General features: G+C 35.0%; 1 protein-coding gene across 5 annotated transcripts in view; it reads right to left on the reverse strand.

The window, feature by feature from the left end:
* ADAMTS19 (ADAM metallopeptidase with thrombospondin type 1 motif 19) overlaps positions 1 to 20,353 on the reverse strand; it is a 266,721-nt gene that overhangs the window by 54,593 nt on the left and 191,775 nt on the right. For all 5 annotated transcript variants that reach the window (XM_002744633.6, XM_035290949.3, XM_078364939.1 and 2 more), the window contains 2 exons: positions 9,654 to 9,811; positions 5,684 to 5,837 (listed from right to left, as the gene is read on the reverse strand). In XM_002744633.6, the coding sequence (XP_002744679.3) occupies positions 5,684 to 5,837; positions 9,654 to 9,811 (312 nt within the window). The remainder of the gene's footprint in view (positions 1 to 5,683; positions 5,838 to 9,653; positions 9,812 to 20,353) is intronic.

Below are 20,353 nucleotides of genomic sequence, written 5' to 3' on the forward strand. Positions count from 1 at the left end.
AAACTTGAACCCCTGAGTCATTGATACTAATGCTGGCTCCACCCTTAATGGGTCATGTGACCTTGAAAAGTCACTTAATTTCTAAGCCCTACAATTTTCTCATGTTGATAATTAAAAATTATGTTTAAGAATATCTAACATTTCTTCTGACTCTGAAACAAAAAGAATTTATAGTCAACCTCCATTTCTTAATGTTTAGCAATTGGAAAAACATATTCTAGGAAGTAATTAATAAAATTTTGGGAAAAATGTTGACCCTAAACATTTTGGTTTTTCAAATTGAAGACTGACAAGTTCTATGTTTAACTCCTTCTGATGCAGCTTCAAAATTCCAAAGGAAAGAATGAGAATAAAAAAAATTCACTGGGTAAACATTTTCCTGTCTAGAATTTTAAATGTAAATGGATTTTAACAACTGCCTTTCAGTGGTATAAGGCGAACCATCAGCCTGTCCATCGCTTTACTCCTCTATTGCCCACCCTGCAACCACAAGATGGGGGCTTGTTGGTAGCATTGTAGATATGACTAAGAATCTTATCTGAGTCATGTTAAAAAGAAAACTATAACTGTCTATATTTTTGTTTTGAATATATTTGCTTCTATTTTGTGCCTTTTAAAAATTTGGATAGAGGAGGTAAAGCAAAGCCCCTTAAGAAAGATGAGCCCCTGGCATCAGTGTAGGATGAGTGGAGCAGAGGAACAGGAATCTGGGTGAATATGGGAGCATCAGCAGGAGAGGATGGGAGGACAGAAGAACTTAAGTCATAGGGCAGTAATAGGGCTCAGGAAGAGAAACAGGGCCACTGAAAATTTCCTGTGGCAAGGGTCACTAATAACATTTTCTTTGATTGAGAGAGTGATTTGAAATTTTGTTGTAACCACCCTGTGTCCTAGGAGAGCAAAGTGCATTATGTATAATTTCACCATTCCTCTGCCCCTGATGTCTCTCTTGTGCTGAGAAGTTCTTCTGGAGTCAGGTGAGAACCTCAAAGCTCTGACCCCTCAGGCAAAGACTGTTCCTTCCCACTATGTGCTCCTTGAATGTTCTTGCCACCTTCTTTCTCCTCCTTAGGAGGAGACCCAGCTTATTCTCCTTGTAGCCTTCAGCAGGGTGACCATTGTTATGCTTACTTCCAGGTACCTTTGGATCTAGAGGTGGTGGGGCTGCCATGCTCCCTGCCACTACCAGACCCCTCTGCCTTTCTGTTCTGTAATCTCAACTCTATTTTCTGATATTTCTATATTTCCAGTCTTTTAGTGCCATGAAACTAACAGGTCTTTCCCTTTAGTACCCTGAGTCTAATCATTCTTTAACCCCTCAAGACCCTATCATGAATCAATCCTGTCATCATTTTACTGTCTTTCCAACCTGCATATCTTTATGTTCCTTCTACTGCACGTAAATTCCATGATCTGCCACGTTCAGCCTCTTGCATACAACCTCAGGTCAAACACTTATGCCTCTCTTACTTTATCATCCTCACTTGGCAGTTCCCAGGCTCACTTCACAAGTGCACTAGCATGCTGTACATAGCTAGAGGGTAACATACCACTATAAGGACAATATCATTCTAAATTCATGACCATTAACTTTAAACAGAATATTACTCCATATAGTCAAAATACACATACCCATTTCATTTATTCTCATAAGGACTGGTATCATCCTAAATTTATGACCATTAACTTTAAACAGACTATTATTCCACATAATCAAAACACACAGGACCTTTTCATTTATTCTCTAAGTGGTTGATTCATATTTTCTCTCTTTTCAAGATTTCAATACTTCCTTTTCCACCCTCACATTCAGCAAGATAGCCTTTATTGAGAAAACAGATTCAACCTTAAGTTCCCAACATCTATCTTTTCTCCTGTTACTAATGATGAGTTGTCCTTATTTTTACCTAAAGCCACCTTTACTATCCCATCCCATTCCATCCCATCCAAATATCACTTTGGCAATTTTTTTGCTCTCTCATTTGCATCCCTAGTTTGTTTTCTTCTAAAAAATGCACACTGGCAAACAATGATGTATAATATCCCCTATTGAAAACACAAACTCCTTTGACTCATATCCCCTCTTACCACTGCCACATTTGTTTTCTCCTTTCGGTAACATTCCTGGGTCCCTTCAGTTCTTTTGCTATTTTCTCTTGAATCCATCCACATAGTCTTTCGAGCCAAACACTTCATTTAAAATAATTTTTATAGGGTAACCATTAACTTTCATGTTCAAATATAATTCATTTATAAAATATAATGACTATAATATATTTAAGTGTAATAGTCATTGTCACACTGCATTATTTTTTATTTACTAGCAACTTCGATACAGTCAGTCATTTCCACCTCCTTTAAATGCTCTCTCCACTTGCCATACAGGAGAGCACTGTCTCCTGCATGTTTTTCTTTTTCCTGCTATGTTGTTGGCTACTCATTTTAATCAGCTTTGCTTGTTTCTCCTCATCTCTCCAAACTCTAAATGGTGGCATACCCCAAGTTTCAGTCTTCAAATAGCTTCTCTCTCTCTTCACTCAATATTAGGTTACAGATAAAGAATATATGGATGACATTTTTAAATGCCAAGAACAGGTAAAGTCTTTGGTGACTAGTCTCGCTAGGCATTTAAAAATATCCATAGGGCCTGGCACGGTGGCTCAAGCCTGTAATCCCAGCACTGGGAGACCAAGGCGGGTGGATCACGAGGTCAAGAGATCGAGACCATCCTGGTCAATAAAGTGAAACCCCGTCTCTACTAAAAAAATTACAAACAATTAGCTGGGTATGGTGGCGCATGCCTGTAATCCCAGCTACTCAGGATGCTGAGGCAGGAGAATTGCCTGAACCCAGGAGGCGGAGGTTGAGGTGAGCCGAAATCGCGCCATTGCACTCCAGCCTGGGCAACAAGAGCGAAACTCAGTCTCAAAAAAAAAAAAAAAAAAAAAAAAAAAATCATCCATATATGGATGATTTTCTTCATCTGTAGCCTGATAGTCTCTCTTGAATGCCAGACTTAAATACCTAATTGCTTACTTGATATCACACTTAAATGTCCAATAGACATTTCAAATAAAACTCCCTCCTAATCCTGCTATTCCACAGACTTTTCTATGTAAGGCAGTGAGGACTGAACCCTACTGGTTGCTTGGCAAAAACCATCACAGTCATCCCTGATACATCTCTTTCTCTTATGCTCCATATCTAGTCTATCAACATTATCTACTAGTTCTACTTTCAAAATCTATACAGAACCTGACCATTTCCTCCCTCCTCTTATTGCTACCACAGTGGTTCAACTACTGTCATCTCTTTCCTGGCTTCTTGCGGTTACCTCTTGACTGAACACTCTACTTGTACCCTTTTTCTTTATTCACTCTATGATCAATTCAGAAACAGAAATAATTTTGAAAGATATTAAGCCAGAATAAGTCACTCCTCTATTTAAACCTTCCAATAGCATCCTACACTCAGAGTAAAGGAAGGACATATAAGTAGTCTTGCTATTCTTTGAGCATGACACAAGCTCTTCTCCTGACTCGGGGCTTTTGCAGAGAATGCTCTGCCTTGGAATTGGTGCCCACCCACATCCACTTCAGGTTTTTTAATCAATGTAATTTTCTCACTGAGGATTTTTCTGACCACCATATTTAAAACTGTACCAACCCCTTCTCATCTTCACAACCCGTATTTATTTTCCCTCCTTGCTTTATTTTTATCCAGAGTACTTATGACAATTTCACGCCATATTACTTACTTGCATGTTTATTTTCTGTCTCTTCTCTCCCAAACCCAATTCCCCAAATCTAGTCTCTGTAACCTTCTCCACTTCTGCTGCAGCAACATTTAGGCTATGTGTGTCAATAGCTCATTTGCACAGAAAAAAAAAATAGATGGTTCACTTCTCTGTACACAATATATATGTATAGATCATACTTTTATGTAGTGGATTTTTTTTCAGCATTAAAAGGAATTATTACTACAGAGCTGTAGAAAATGTATTAAATGTGTTAAGTGGAAATGAGAACTGAAATAATATACTGCTGATATAATATACTGTATCTACAGATGGATACAAGTGTAAATTGGCAGTGTCTCATGACCTTCTAACCAGTGCTATGAGCAACTACAATCTATTTAACCTGCAGGACACAATTATCTTGTGGATACAATAGTGGGATAGGATTAAGGATTAATTGATTTCTTTTCTTTCCTATTTTTTTTTTTTTTTTTTTCTTGAGACAGTCTATGTCGCCCAGGCTGCAATGTAGTGGTGGTCTGATCTCAGCTCACTGGAACCCCCACTTTCCAGGTCCAAGCAATTCTCAGGCCTTAGCCTCCTGGGAAGCTGGGATTACAGGTGTGTACCACCACACCTGGCTAATTAAGTGATTTCTTAGTGTCACATTCGATGCTGAACTAGTTTTGTTCTTTTGCCTCCTTAATCTTTAAGATTAGAATAAAAACTAAAAAACAAACTTGGAGCACAATTTCAGGACACATTTATATATATTTAAAATAGTGGCATATTTTAAAAAATAGGAAATTAAAGGAATCAGAAAATTACTTTCTGTACATGCTCTATACATATACATTTGGCCCTCTGTATCAGCAAGTTTTGCATCCACAGATTCAACCATCTTTTTTTTTGAGACGGAGTCTTGCTCTTGTTACCCAGGCTGGAGTGCAATGGCGCGATCTCGGCTCACCACAACCTCCACCTCCTGGGTTCAGGCAATTCTCCTGCCTCAGCCTCCTGAGTAGCTGGGATTACAGGCATGCACCACCATGCCCAGCTAATTTTTTCTATTTTTTAGTAGAGACGGGGTTTCATCATGTTGACCAGGATGGTCTCGATCTCTTGACCTCGTGATCCACCCGCCTTGGCCTCCCAAAGTGCTGGGATTACAGGCTTGAGCCACCGCGCCTGGCCTTATTTGCTTTCTTTTGCTAGTTTTGGATTCAGTTTGCTGTTTTGTATTTTTAGTAGTGACGGGGTTTCACCAAATTGACCAGGATGTTCTCGATCTCTTGACCTCGTGATCCTACAGATCAAAACATTCAGATATGAAAGACTGCCTGTGGGTACTTTCCATCCCATGGCTGGTTGAATTGCAGATATCGAACCAGCAGATGGAGAGGAATGACTGTGCTACATCATTTTATGTCAGGAACCTGAGCATCCTCAAACTTTGGTATCCACAGGAGGTCTTGGATACTGGGAGCCTCCTGTAGTTAGCATAAGTATACAGACAATATAGAAGCAAGCTCAAGACTGTTCTTGTCAAATAACTCTTACATTCATTTCAGGTCTGTAATTCTTGTCGGCAGGTGTACTTTGGAAATTAGAACTTTCAAGATTTCATAGACGTAACACAGTGTATAAAAGTACCTAACAACCTGAATGCTATCTGGGGAGGCCACTATAAACAAATATATTAATATTTATGTAATGCAAGGCAAAGAATATTCATACTGAGATATGTAACAACTCTAAATAGCTTTTCTTCCATTCAAAGTAGTTCAGATGTTTAGCCACTAAACATGTCATACAAAACTTTCTGTTTCTAACTCTATGGATTTTAGAATTGCAGATTAGGGATTTCTGAAATGTCTTAATTATCAGTGGTTAATCAGAAAACAACTGATGTTTTGGAAAGATAAATATTTAAAAATCCTTCACCTCCTCCACAAGTGGCATTGCAATCTTCCCAGCTTGTATGTGTCCACATGAAGAGGGGCTCAGGTGCTTTAGAGCTCTGGTTTTCTGGAAGAGGATCTGATGGGATAGTGTATTCATAGTGAAGAGCATAATTCTGATTCTGAAACAGGAGCACCTATAGTATATAAAATGATCAAGGCAGATGAGTCAAACTAGAACACATGCAATGTGATGCATAAAATTAACGATATTGATACCTTAAAATGCTCATTGCATTGTGTGCATTTTTTGTTGTTGTTGTCAACACATGCTTCTCTTAATGCATACTAGAAATGTGACATTATTCTTAAATGTTGATATTGCCATGCTTTGGAAAAGACTGGAGCTTCATACTTACCTCCATGCTAAAGATATCCTGAAGAAAAGTTCATTCGAGTAAGGTCAGAAATACTAGAGCATTTTCTTTCAATTTGATGGACTAAACAGTTTCCCAAAGCATAGTACATGTATAAGATGACTTTAGTTGGGGGTGGGGAGGCATAGCAGCAGGATTATGTGTTCTATCAAATATCAAGGTGTGACTCACAATCTAATACCAAATGTAAAGAAAATAAAAGATGGACAGGAAGTCACTGAGTCAAAAGAGGAATAGAATAGATGACTTTGGGGATCATCAAACTTCATAAAAGAGTATTTCTAAGTAAACTGGAAGACAAGGATTTTATTCCATGTATGCTTACAGTTAACCTTTAGTTTTTGCAAGGTTACTGATTTTCTATTTGTAGTATATATTGTTTCCTTTGAAATTAAATTTATGTTATATAAACTTTTAATATTAATTTAATAATTGTACAGTTATGTACATATATGTCAATAATTCAATAAACCATAAAGAATACATGAAAATGACTGAAAGTTGGCCTACACATTGGACTGAACTGTATGCAGGGACCATGTCTGTTTTGTTCTCTACTGCTACCCAGTGTCAGGCTCAGAACTGGACAGGCTCAGACATAAATACACCCACACTCCCCCACAAACATATTCTAATAAAAAAGTTAATGAGTGTATATATTTCTTTATACATCAATTTTTAGAAAATATGTCAAGCAATCCCATGAAAAATATTACTTCTATGGATCTGAGGATCTATTAAAACAATCTATATGACACACTAAAAAACATATGTACCTACATTTTAAAATTATGCTAAATTATTAAAGAACATTTTTTAGTATTTAACCTGCATCAAGGTAATTGTAATGACAGGTAAAGCTCCATAGGAAAATTTAAATGGACCTAGGGTTAAGTGTCTGAACATTTTAATTACATTTTCTTTACTTTTATTTCTCAGAGTTTTGTTCAGTATATCAACAAAATGCCTAAGATGTATTTTGCTGTGTGGATTGGGAGACTAGTATATTGACTTTATAAATAAGTCAATAAAAACAATAATTTTTAAGTTGAAATGCGTAACATATACAGTGTACTATTCTAAGTACATCATAGTACTTATTTTGGCTTAAATATGTCATTTGATGTTGCCAGTTATAAGTGACTTTCAGCCTAATGAGTTTAAAGACAGAGTTTAAATGGGTTTTTAAAAAATGACATACCTTGTTTATGGCTATAACCAGACTATTATTAATCTTAAGTGTATGGAATGAACATGTAAATAACAGCTGTTTGTCAATTTGTTTAATTACATTACAATGTGTCTACTCTTCCTAATAAACTACCTCTTCATTGATAGAACTTTAGATTGTCTTTGAATATCTAATGCCACTTAAAATAGAGACATTGGCTACAAAACCATTAGCTCTTTCTTAAACCATTTGAATTTGGCAGCATTCTTTGCAAAAAGGAAAGTGTGACCACGTTACAGTTGAGGGGCACATGTTGAAGCATGGCAGCAGAAGGAATTGCCTTTCAAAATTCAGTACAGTCTTTCAATCTGTAATAGTCATTAAAGAAAAAATATCTTAGAAGTGCAGTTTCCCTTGGATTACTGAATAAATCCAGGTCACATAGATGCCTTCTTTTAGACATAGTTCACTGACTTTAATTATGCTTCATGCTTCCAGGAAAAACCTTGGTAATTACCAGTTAGATTAAGGATTCTGCAGCAAGGAAAATCCCTCCACCCAACACTAGAAGGTCTCATATATAGTGTTTAAAAGTCTGAATTAGAAGCTTAATAAAGAAGTCTCAGTCTTATTCCATAAAATAAGAAAAAGAGGGGTTATACTTATTAAAGGCAGGCAACACGATGGCATTTGATGCAACACAAACATTAAATACAGGTTTGCTATTGATGATACTGTTATTAGAAGTAACCAAGTCATGGAACAAACTAGATATTGTTCACACAACATTTGTTTCTTCATTTTATTTTACCTCTCTAGATGGCATAAGGCACAGAATAGGGTTTCCAGCTGAAATTAAATAAGAGGATCCAAAGGGATTGTGAAGAGATGCACAAAATGATTATTCAAAGTATATTTACATTTATGATTCAAGGCAGTTTGCTATAAAGAACTTGAATCTAAGCTTTGAATCCAAGTTCTTTGGATTTCTATGTCAGAGAGGTAGTATAGAAGAGTGATTAATACCTAGTTTATTAATAGATAAATAACTTATTGTACAATACTGAACATATTGATTAACTCTTCTCATATTTAATTATTTTTAATCTGTAAAATAGAGTAATACATATTATACAGGATTATTTTGAGGATTATATGCTGTAATGAATGTAAAACACTTTTCGATAGTCTAATTCTTAGTCCTCAATGAATGATGAATATAATTGTTCTGATTTGGAATAGAAGGTACACACACCACTCACCTCGCTCCCTTTATTTCTGTTGGTAGAGCATATTAATTGCAGTTATATGAAACCTTGTAATTTAAAATGTGGTTTGTGGACCAGTAGCAGCAGTATCACATGGAAGGTGGTGAGAAATACAGATTTTAAATCCCATCCCAAATCCAATGAATCAGAATAATCATTTTAGTAAGAACAGCAGGTAATTTGCAGGCACATTAAGTAGGAGAAGCAAATGGGCCAATATATGATGTGGACCTCTGGCTCCTAGACTAGCAACACACATGTCTCCAATTGAAGACAAATTCATCTTAAATCATGTGGAGATATTAAATAATGCAGCACATCGTGCTCCAAATAAACAGTCAATTGATCATGTTTCAGAGTTGTTTTATGTGTGGACTTGAGGTGTTGAAGTGTCTGAATTTTAGACTTTTGCCACAAGGATAGAAAATTTCCACCAGCTATGTGGTCACTCATTTGGCTCATATGTTATTAGCATGCACTGCCATGATCAAAGTCAAAAGGGGCACCTGCCACCAGCCTGGACAAAGCCCCATCATAGAATTTCTCTTCAAATTCTAAATCACTTATATCCCGTCTTTTACTAATGGTAATAAGCTTATCATCCCAAACATTCAATTTTTCATAATTCTTTACAAAAATCCATGAACGTAGTAAGAAAATATAACAGGGTGATTGAGAGAACTGTTAGTCGTATTTATCAAATTCCTTCTCTCAGGTAGAATAACATTTTATCTAAGGTTTTTATGCAGAGTGAGATAATGTCCAGACAATGTCCATTCATGGATATATAAAACGCTGTGTTTTACAGTATTATAGTACTCTCTTTATAGACATCCTCTGCAGTTAAGAACTGTATGTTTTTAGGAAGAATGTGTTTCTTTGGATTCTCTGGCAATCCATCTGTAATTTGCATCTGTAAATTCCCTAAAACATCTTTCTCCTCTTATAGTAATTGCTATTTTAGACATCCTGGTTTAAAACACATTTTACAAAACTCCTAAAAAAACTACTTTTTGAATAATTTTAGATGTCTATGTGACAATTCAAATATGAAAAACAGATTAGAGAAAGTACACTGGGAATGTCCCTTGCCATGGGAAGTTGATTATGCCATGTTATCAATTCATTCCCTCATACCAGGAGATGTAAAGGTGCTGTAGTAGGACCTTTGGCAGAGATCTTCTCCCAGAGGCCTCGTCTTACATAATGAACAGTAGTTCCAGCTAAACTGAAGGCTCCAGAGTGTTCAATCTTCCAGTCACTATTAATAGATTGTTTGCCAGCATCTCGAAGAGCTATAAAGAGATTAAAAAATATAATAGGTATTAACAAGTCAGCTTCATTGATTAATACCACTACAAATTATTTTGTTAAAAACCACTCCATTCATTTCCAAACAAATGGGATAACATTCCCTGATGTAAAACTGGAGACAGCTCTTTTTAGGAAAAGTTTGCAATAATGGCAAATGCCATAAGCTCTCCTGTCCTTGGTTCTCCACAACTATAAAGCCATATTTATTTTTGCCTTCTCTAATCTCCTTGGCCCTTTGATTTAGTCTATCCAGTGATACTATGAGCACTGTGAATACTGGCTTTACATCTCAGACATACTCTGTCTCCCCTATGCCCATCCGGAAAAGTACATGAATAAACAAGGATCGTTAAGCAGCACATTAATTAACAGATCAAAATGACAGGGTTATATGCATTATAAAACAATTCAAAGACAATATATTGAGTTAAAAACAGACCCAGAATCTTTTAACATCTGTTTGTGATCCATGAACAAGAATGAAAGATAAATGTTATATCTCACCCATAAACAACCATCATCTCTATAGGACTTTACAGAATAATTCTGTTTACATTTTTTTGAGCTAATCTGTGTACAATTTAAATAAGATTAATGACATGGAAATGAGATTTCACAGTTACCATTTTAAATTTTTAAAATATTTTCCTTCAAAGGATTTTGTGTTTAAACTTTTCGAGTCTTCCATACAACTTTCCTGTCTTTCCTAAAGACATGTACATAAAGATTGATTGATGGCTATGTCAAAATTATATGAAAATGTTTTGATAACTTAAGCCAATAAATCTTGCTAATTATTATTTAGGCTAATCTCCAAGTATTAGATTCTTGAAGATGTTCAAGTTTTTATCTTGTAAATAATGTTTAAATGCTATATACTAATTATGTGTATATCTTATTTCCCCTAAATAAACATCCAGATTTAGAATTATAAAAAAAAGAAATTGAACATTTAAATATATTGAAAAACAGTTTCAAACTGATTTTCATAGAGGTTGTGTAAATTTATACTTTAATAGTGACTGTGAGTGCTTGATTCTGAGCACATCATTGAAAGTAACTTTCTCTTATATAACATTGAATCATGATTGAATAATTACTTATCAAGTATCAACTATAACTCAGACAACATTCAAAGTTCTAGAACCTCCAAAATGAACAACATGTATCTGTTCTCTGTCCTCATGGAACTTACACTGTATCTGAAGAGCCAGACATTAAATAAGTCACATAGGCAACTTACTACAACATGATGATTCCTGAGTGATGAAGTTGAGAGAGGCTCCTCTGAGGGATGTTATTTACTCAGGAAGTTAGTGAGGGAAAATAAGGGAAGCAGAGAATGGGCATTCTAGACTAAGGGAACCATACATGGAAAGGTCTTAAAGCTCACAGCAGCTTGCCCAGGACCAGAGGACCCATGTGCATGAAGTCAAACATGCTGAAGCAGATTATGAAGGAAGGAGGCTGGAGAAACGAGGACTAGCCAGACCAGAGAGAGCTTGTTAGTATTTTGAGTTTTCCTAAGAAAAAAATATAATGACTGACGTGGTGGATCATGCTTATAATCTCAGCACTTTGGGAGATCAAGGTGGGCAGATCACTTGAGTTTACGAGTTCAAGACCAGTCTGGAAAACATGGCAAAACCCCATCTCTACAAAAAAATACAAAAATTAGCTGGATATGGTGGTGCCCATCTATAGTCCCAGCCACTCAGGAGACTGAGGTGGGAGGATCGCTTGAACCCAGGAGGTGGAGGTTACAGTGAGCTGAGATCATGCCACTGCACTCCAGCCTGAGCAATAGAGCCAGACATTGTCTGAGAAAAAAATAATGGTAAAACTTTAAAATATTTTGGAAAATATTCTATGAAAAATGGGCTGGTGTAGGGTAAATTTAAACAGGGAAGATAATATATAACACTAACATAGCCTAACTGAAAATAATGGTGGCTTGGATTAAGGGAATGGATAAAAATATCAAGATGTATTTCGGAGTAAAATGGACAGAATATGGTAATTGGTTGTCTTGGGTAAATGGAAGTGTCAAGTATGATGCCAAGGTTCTAGAATAAGAAAACAGACAGGTTATGATGGCAAATAATGAAATGGTAAAAACTATCAAACATAATTGAGAAGAAATTTCAGAAGTTAACACTTTTAAACAATCTCTTTTTTTTTTTCCCCTTTAAGACAGAGTCTCACTCTGTCACCCAGGAGTGCTGTGGCCCAATCACTGCAAACTCCACCTCCCAAATTCAAGCAATTCTCCCTGCCTTAGCATCCTTAGTATCTGGGATTACAGGCTCCCACCACCACGCCCAGCTAATTTTTGTGTTTTTAATAAAAATGGGGTTTCACCATGTTGGCTAGTCTGGTCTGGAACTCCTGACCTCAGTTGATCCGTCCACCATGGCCTTCCAAAGTGCTGCAATTACAGGTGTGAGCCACCACTCTGGCCCAATCTAGTTTTCTTAAATGATCTACTGCTTTATTACTATTGAACTTGACAATTTTTTTCATTTGCTTATTAGTTACAAAGGATATTATACTTTAGACAATGCTAAATTGATAATTAGTGATTTTGCCTAAAAGGCAAAGTATTTCCTTGTTTTTCATTAAAGTCTATTAAGTATTTTGAGGAATCTTTTTGGCTTAGATATGTACTGTGGTCATTACAATTCCACTTTTTTCCTCCTGTACCTCAGTACATTTTTAGGGCATGAAATAAGGAAATATTTCTGGAAAATCTCTAATAAAAATTCCATTAAAAATCCTGAACATCACTAGAGTATTTTAGACTCAATTGTTGTTTTTGATATTCAGCATTCTCCAGAAAATGGCACACACATGTACCTTCAAATCCACACCATTTAATAGTGGCCTCACATAAAGAATCAATACTTTAGGTGTATGTTTCTTGCTTTTTGTTTTTAATTTGTTAATTTAAAAAATGTGCTTTTAGAAATCATACTTTTCACCTGATTGGATAACTAAAACTGCATTAACTCTTCTACCATAAATAACTAGAAAATTAGACAATGTAAGAAACAACTGTTCTCAGACATTGGGTAAATAACAACAGAGAACTGTGATCTCTAAGAGAAGACCAAATGATTTGATCTCTAAAATTGTTTAACTTTCTGCTTGAAAATATTTACCAGACCCCACTCCTCCACACACACTGGGAGGTCAAACCCACACAGAGCACAGAAGATAAGGGCAAGAGCTTCAGTGAGTTGAGGACACAGAGAATGGAGTTCAAATTGGTTAAAGCAGCTGAAGAGATTTTGTTCTTCACAATTTTTAGTGGAGAGCAAAAAAAAAAAAGACTACATATAAGAAATAACGATAAAGTAATCCTAGAGCAAAGGCTACTTTGGATGCATACTGAAAAGGCTTTTAAAAAGCCTCAAGAAGTTTAGCTGATCTGTAAGTAAATTAACTGTCCAGCAAAATGAAACTCAGTACTCAATAGTAAATAACAAAATACAGTCATTTAGCAATGTCACATTCATAGTATCTAGCATCCAACCAAAAAGTACTAGGTATGGGAAAAAGGGATTGCAACCTATCATAATCAGTGGAAAAATCAGCCAATACAATGAGATCCAGGAATAATCGAGATGACAGAACTCTGAGACCAAGGCTTTTATTTTTTTATTTTTTCTGAGATGGAGTCTCGCTCTGTCACCCAGGTTACAGTGCAGTGGCACCATTTTGGCCCACCGCAACCTCTCCCTCCTGAGTTCAAGCAATTGTTCTGCCACAGCCTCATGAGTAGCTAAAATTACTGATGCCCACCACCATGCCCAGCTAATTTTTATATTTTTAGTAGAGACAGGGTTTTACCATGCTGGCCAATATGATCTCAAACTCCTGACCTCAAGTGATCTGCCTGCCTCGGCCTCCCAAATTGCTGGGATTACAGGTGTGAACCACCGTGCCTGGCTGACTAAGACTTTTAAAGAACTTTTGTAAGTATGTTCAGTATGCACAATAATTCAAAGAAAAATATGTAACATTGAAAAGTAATGAAAACTATGAAAAATAAATCAAATTTCACAAAATAGAAAATATATAAAATAGAAATAGAAAAATTATACATAACTGTTATGATAAAGTCACAGAATAGAAAAATATACATAATACCTGAAATGATAAATTCACCAAACAGATTTACAAACATTTTAGATATTGCAAAAGAAGTCCATGAACTTGAAGCAAACCTAAGAGAATAGAAATTGACTGTAACCTAAAAAGAAAATAGGCTAAAAAAATGAATAGACCTTCGGTGTCCCATGGGAAATACCTGGTAGAGTCACGCATGTATAACTAGAATTCCAGAAATGTGGGTTGGGGCATACAAGTTATTTGAAGACATTGTGTGCAAAATTTTTCCAAATTTGATACAGTCTACAAACCTACAAATCTAAAAAATGCAATGGAATCTAAGCCAAATAACAATAAAGAAAACCATGCAAAGTACATTATAATCAAACTGCCGGAATCCAATAATAGGGATAACAATCTTGAAAGGGCCTAGAGAGAAAAAGGCACATGAAAACAGGGATAAAAAATTTAACAATTTACTGGATATATCATCATAACTAATACAAGCCAGAAGACAATACAATTATCACATTTAGAGAGAGAAAACAAAACAAAATCTAGAATTCTACATACAGTAAAAATATCCTTCAGATATGAAAGCAAAGTAAATATATATTCAGACAAAATCTGGGAAATGTTGTCAGCATACTTGCTCTATAAAAAATATTAAAGTATGCTTTTCAGGCTGAAATAAAATGGTTCAAGATGGAAAGAGGTGTCTATGTGAAGGAAGGAAGGAAGTTGATACTGGTAAATGTATAAAAATATTGAAATTTTTAGTATAATTAACTGAGGCAACATGATTACAATGTATTTTGGTGTTTAAAACATGTAGAAACAAACTGAAAATAGGAAATATGAGAGTAAGATGCATAATAGCAAAAATGAGGGAAAAAGAGGAGTATACCATTCTAAGGAGCTTACATTATCTATAAAGTGGTATAAATGATTTGTAAGGAGGCTGTGATAAGTTAAAAATATGTACTGTAAATGCTAGATCAATCATTAAAAATATAAAGCAAGAATGATAGTTAATAAGCAAGTAAAGAAGACACTGGAATAGTAAAAACCATACTCAATCCAACAGAAGCCAGAGAAAAAGGAACAAAGAAATCAGGAAGAGATGGAACAAGTAGAAAACAAATTCAGTTTGTTCAAAGTTACATTAAGTTTAAGTGGACTAAGGACATTGATTAAAAGAGAGATTGTCAGGTTAAAGAAAAGGAAAAATCCCCCTGTATTCAATTGACAAGAATGAACTTTAAAAATAAATAGGTTAAAATGAATGGAAAAAGATGTAGCATGCAACACTAAAAATAAAAAAAATGGTATAATGACCATATTATTATTGTTATTATTTTGAGATGGAATTTTGCTTTTGTTGCCCAGGCTGAAGTACAGTCTTGACTCACTGCAACCTCCACCTCTCAGGTTTAAGCAATTTTCTTGTCTCAGCCTCCTGAGCAGCTGGGATTACAGGCTAATTTTTGTATTTTTAGTAGAGAGAGTTTCATCATATTTGTCAGGCTGGTCTCAAACTCCTGACCTCAGGTGATCCATCTACCTCACCCCTCTCAAAGTACTGGGATTATAAGCATGAGCCACCACACCCAGCCAGTGACCATATTATTAATAGGTACCACAGACCAGGGCAAGGAATATTTTGAGATTAAAAAAAGACGTGTTTTTAAAGGTCATTTAAATTAGCATTATTTATATTTTTAAATGACATAAAATTTGCTAAGTAGACTTAACAATCCTAAGTGTATGCTAGATTATCAAAATGCATGAAGCAAAAACTAACTTAATTGAAAAGAGACAGAAAAATCTGCAATTTTAGTTGAAAATTTCAATGCTTTTCTCTCCTTAACTGAAAAAAATGATGAGTATCAGTAAGAATATAGAAGACCTGAACCAAATAAAGCTAATTGATATTTAGAGATTGAGCTCAGCAAATCTATTAATTGAACACAATTTTTTTCAAATATAAATGCATCATTGGCCAATAGATGCTATAAGTCATAAAACAGGTCTCAATTGAAATTATACTGAATATATTCTCTTACCAGAACAGATTTAAACTAAAAATCAATAACAATATATCTATTTTAAAAACTAAAAATATTTGAAAATTGAACAATCCATTTATAAGTAACTCATGAATCGGAGTAGAAATCACAGTGTTAATAAGAAAATATTTTTAACTAAGAATATATTGTGGAATACAACTAAAACAGTGCTTAGAGGGATTCTTATAGCTTTAAATTGTCACATTAGCAAAGAAGAAAGCAATACAATTCATAATCTAAGTTTCTACCTTGAAATGGTAGAAAAATATAAACCCAATGTAAATAGAAGCCAAAAACTAAGGGCAGAAGTCAATTAAATAGAAAGTAAATAAACAATGGGGTAATCATTAACACCAAGAGTTGGTTATTTAAAAAGATCAAATAACTGATAAAACTTTAGCTTATCTAATTGAGAAAAATAGACACAAACTAAAAAATATCAGAAATAAGAGACAAAATATTGTTCTTATGGGCATGATAGTGTAATAAGGAGATATTATAAACAAGTTTAAACCAATGAATTTGACAAGGTAAGTGAACTGGATTAATTTCGTAAAAATATCAGTTACCAAAATTGACACAAGAAGAAAAAGAATATCTGAATAGCCATATATATACACACACACATATATATGTATACATAATGTACATATATATGTATACATAATGTACATATATATGTATATGTATATATACACACATACACACATATAAATGTATATATGTATATATACACACATACACACAAATATACATATATATGTGTATATGTGTATGTGTGTATAGATTTGTACTTGCACATGCCAACCAACTTAATAACCATATAAATCTTGAGAGCTCAGAACTTCACAGTTAAGGTAAATTGGTGCTGTAAACCCATATGAGGGTTTGATTTGCCTTACAAATTCTCAGGAAAATTGATTTTCTACTTACACTTAGTACTAAAGTTAATATAGATATATTTTTTTCTTTTTCATTTTGTGGTGCAATTTCTATCTATCCATCACAGTGAAGCTGTAGTTCTTTGGTGTTCTTGCTTTATGCAGGGCTCTCTTACTAGAGTTCCCACTTTGTAAAGGCCTTAGATTTTGTTTTCTGCCCACAGAGTCCCCGTGGCTCTCAAAGTCTAAACCTGCTTACCAGAATCAAGTATAAGTGGGTCTTCAGAGTCAGTCTAATTCTCTGGCTTCCTGTTCCCACTTTGTTTTTGGTATTTAAGGATTCTTTAATTTCTTTCCAGTTCAGAGGTGTTATGGATTGAACATTGGTGCCCTCCCTCTAAATTCATGTTAAAACCCTACCCCCTAATGTGATCTTATTAGGAGGTGGAGTCTTCAGGAGGTAATTAGGATTAGATGAGGTCATGAGAGTGCAGTCTTCATGAATGGGATTAGTGTTCTTATAAGAGTCCCAAGAGAGCTTGTTTCCTCTCTCTCTCTCTCTCTCTCTCTGCCATGTGAAGACACAGCTAGAAAGTGGCAGTCTGCAATTCAGAGGAGGGCCCTCACCAGAATCCCACCATGCTGATACCCTTGATCTCATACTTATGGCCTCTAGAAATGTGAGAAACAAATTTTTGTTGTTTACAAGTCACAAAGTCCATGGCACTTTGTTATAGCAGCCTGAAGTAACTAAAATGATAGGTATATTATAAAATGTTTTTTTTTCTTTTGAATTTTTCTCATTTAATTTTTTTTTTAGTGAGAGGTTATCCCTAGTGCCTTGCATGCAAAACTGCATGGAAGGTAAGTATACCCATATGAGCTTTTCGAGATTTAAAAAAAAAACCCGTAAGCTGCAATGATTTTGCAAAGGTATAACATAGATCTATTTGAAGTATTTTCCATTTTAGGCTTTTTGATAAATTACTAATGACAATAATGCCACAGTCTTTAGAGAAGCAAATAATAATTGCATTTAAGAATGCAGTACAAAGAAAGAATGATGAAAAACAATAATTGTATTGGGAAATGATTAAGTATCTCTATAAAATAATATATGGTTTGATATAGACAGGTTAATTTGTTTAAGAATTATCAGTTTGCCAAGGTTCTATTTTCTTTTTTTTTTTTGCCAAAGCTATTTCAAGATGAATATTTCCAATTACTTTCTTCCTATGCCCAAAGGAGCATTTAGAAAATGTGATTTAGAAAATGTATCTATTTGCCAAGTCTTTAGGTTTGAAATCTATGATTTTAATAGTGTCATTTATTCTTTACTTCAAATTTGTCCCCATCCAAGTATCCTACATGAGTAAGTGTTACTATTACTTGCCAGAAATCTAGAAGTCATCTTGAATTTTTATCCTCTATCAAGACTCACATCTATTTTTCAACAAGTTCCATCGGTTCAACTTCTTCAAAGTCTGTACAAGCTACTAGGTGTTTTCCATTTATATTCTCTTGCTAGGATTATGTAACTGGTCTCTTTGTCTCCATTCTTGCACCCTTCCTGTGATTTGCCAGAGGTGAATTGTTATTATTACTATTTTGAGTCAACAAGTAAGGAAATGTGCTCTTGAATAAACATGGTAACTTATTAATAGTATTTTTCAACATTGATTTAATCTGCAGAGCAGCATTCATTCTGGTTAAGGGCATAGATGCTATTTCTTTCTACAAGTAAAAGACCCTGCTCAGTTAGGCCTAAGGCTAAGCACAAGGAGAATTTACAGTAACTAACTGAGACAGATATGTGATTCAACTTTTAAACTTAATGGTCTTTTAAAAACAAAGAGTGATTGAAGACTTATGTTTAGAGGTAACTAACAGAGAAAAATTATGGGATTTAGTAGAATTGGAGACAGTGATTAGAGAAAAAAAGTCATTTCATAATTTATACTCTTCTGAGTTAATTCTATACAATTAGTTGATCACCCTAGTTTAAAAGGGGAAAAATAGGTTATATGGGGAAAGTTTAAAGAAAATGTGTCCAACATGACATGTACTTTTAAATCACAAGTGTTGTGTGGAAGACAATTACTTAAAATAATAAAACTGCAAAAGAGACAGTGTGGTTCAGTGCCTAAGAACTCAGATGCTGTGCCCAGAAGCCTTGGGTTCAAATCTAGGTTCACAGCTTCTTAGATGTATAACCTTGGGCAAGAAACTTAAAGTTTCTGTTACTCTAGTACCAGATTTAAAAAATTGGAAAATTAATAATGACTACTTTATAGAGGTATTCTGAGGAATTATGGATATTTGTAATTCACTGGCCTATACTAATTATTAAACAAATGTGAAACATCTTTTTCTTAAACAAAACTCACCAAAAAAATCTATCATTTCCTGTGTGCCAGTCTTTGATTTAGTTATTGTAGACAAAGAACAAACTACCTTCAGGAATTAACAATTGAGATTGCCATTAGAAAAGCAAGAATTTAAACAAATAAAAAAATTCAGGAAAGGATAAGTGCTATACAGAAAATAAAGAAGGACTATGTAATAGAGAGTGGCTTGGTTAAAGATCAGTGTATATGGAGAAAAAGTAATAACTTTGAGTAACTGAAATGATTTCCTAATGCATCACATTAGAATAGTAAAGAAAGGGAAGGATCAAGGAGGACTCTTGAGTTTGGCATAAACTACTGGATAGAAATTAGTGAATATGGTAAACTGAACAACACCCCTCCACCCCAACATATCTATCCATGTTCTTAAAAGATACATAGCACACAAAATATCTTCTCTGACCACAAAGGGATGAGGTTAGAAATTAAGAACAGAACCAGAAAATGCACAAATTTGTAGAAATTAAACAAGACATTCTCTAACAACCAATGGATCCATGAAGAAAAATCACATGGGGAATTAGAAATTATCTGGAAACAAACGAAAATTCAACATTCCAAACCTTATGGGACACAGCAAAGGTTGTTCTGGGGGAGAAAATATATACCTATAAACTCTTATATTAAAAAAGAAGAAAGATCTGAAATTAATGGCAAAATTTTACAATGTAATGAACTGGAAAAACAGCAAACTGAATCCAAAACTAGCAAAAGAAAGCAAATAAGGCCAGGCGCGGTGGCTCAAGCCTGTAATCCCAGCACTTTGGGAGGCCGAGGCGGGTGGATCACGAGGTCAAGAGATCGAGACCATCCTGGTCAACATGATGAAACCCCGTCTCTACTAAAAAATAGAAAAAATTAGCTGGGCATGGTGGCGCGTGCCTGTAATCCCAGCTACTCAGGAGGCTGAGGCAGGAGAATTGCCTGAACCCAGGAGGCGGAGGTTGCGGTGAGCCGAGATCGCGCCATTGCACTCCAGCCTGGGTAACAAGAGCGAAAACTCCGTCTCAAAAAAAAAAAAAAAAGAAAGCAAATAAGATTAGAGTAGAAAT

The sequence above is a fragment of the Callithrix jacchus genome, chromosome 2, assembly GCF_049354715.1.
Source record: "Callithrix jacchus isolate 240 chromosome 2, calJac240_pri, whole genome shotgun sequence".
NCBI lineage: Eukaryota > Metazoa > Chordata > Mammalia > Primates > Cebidae > Callithrix > Callithrix jacchus.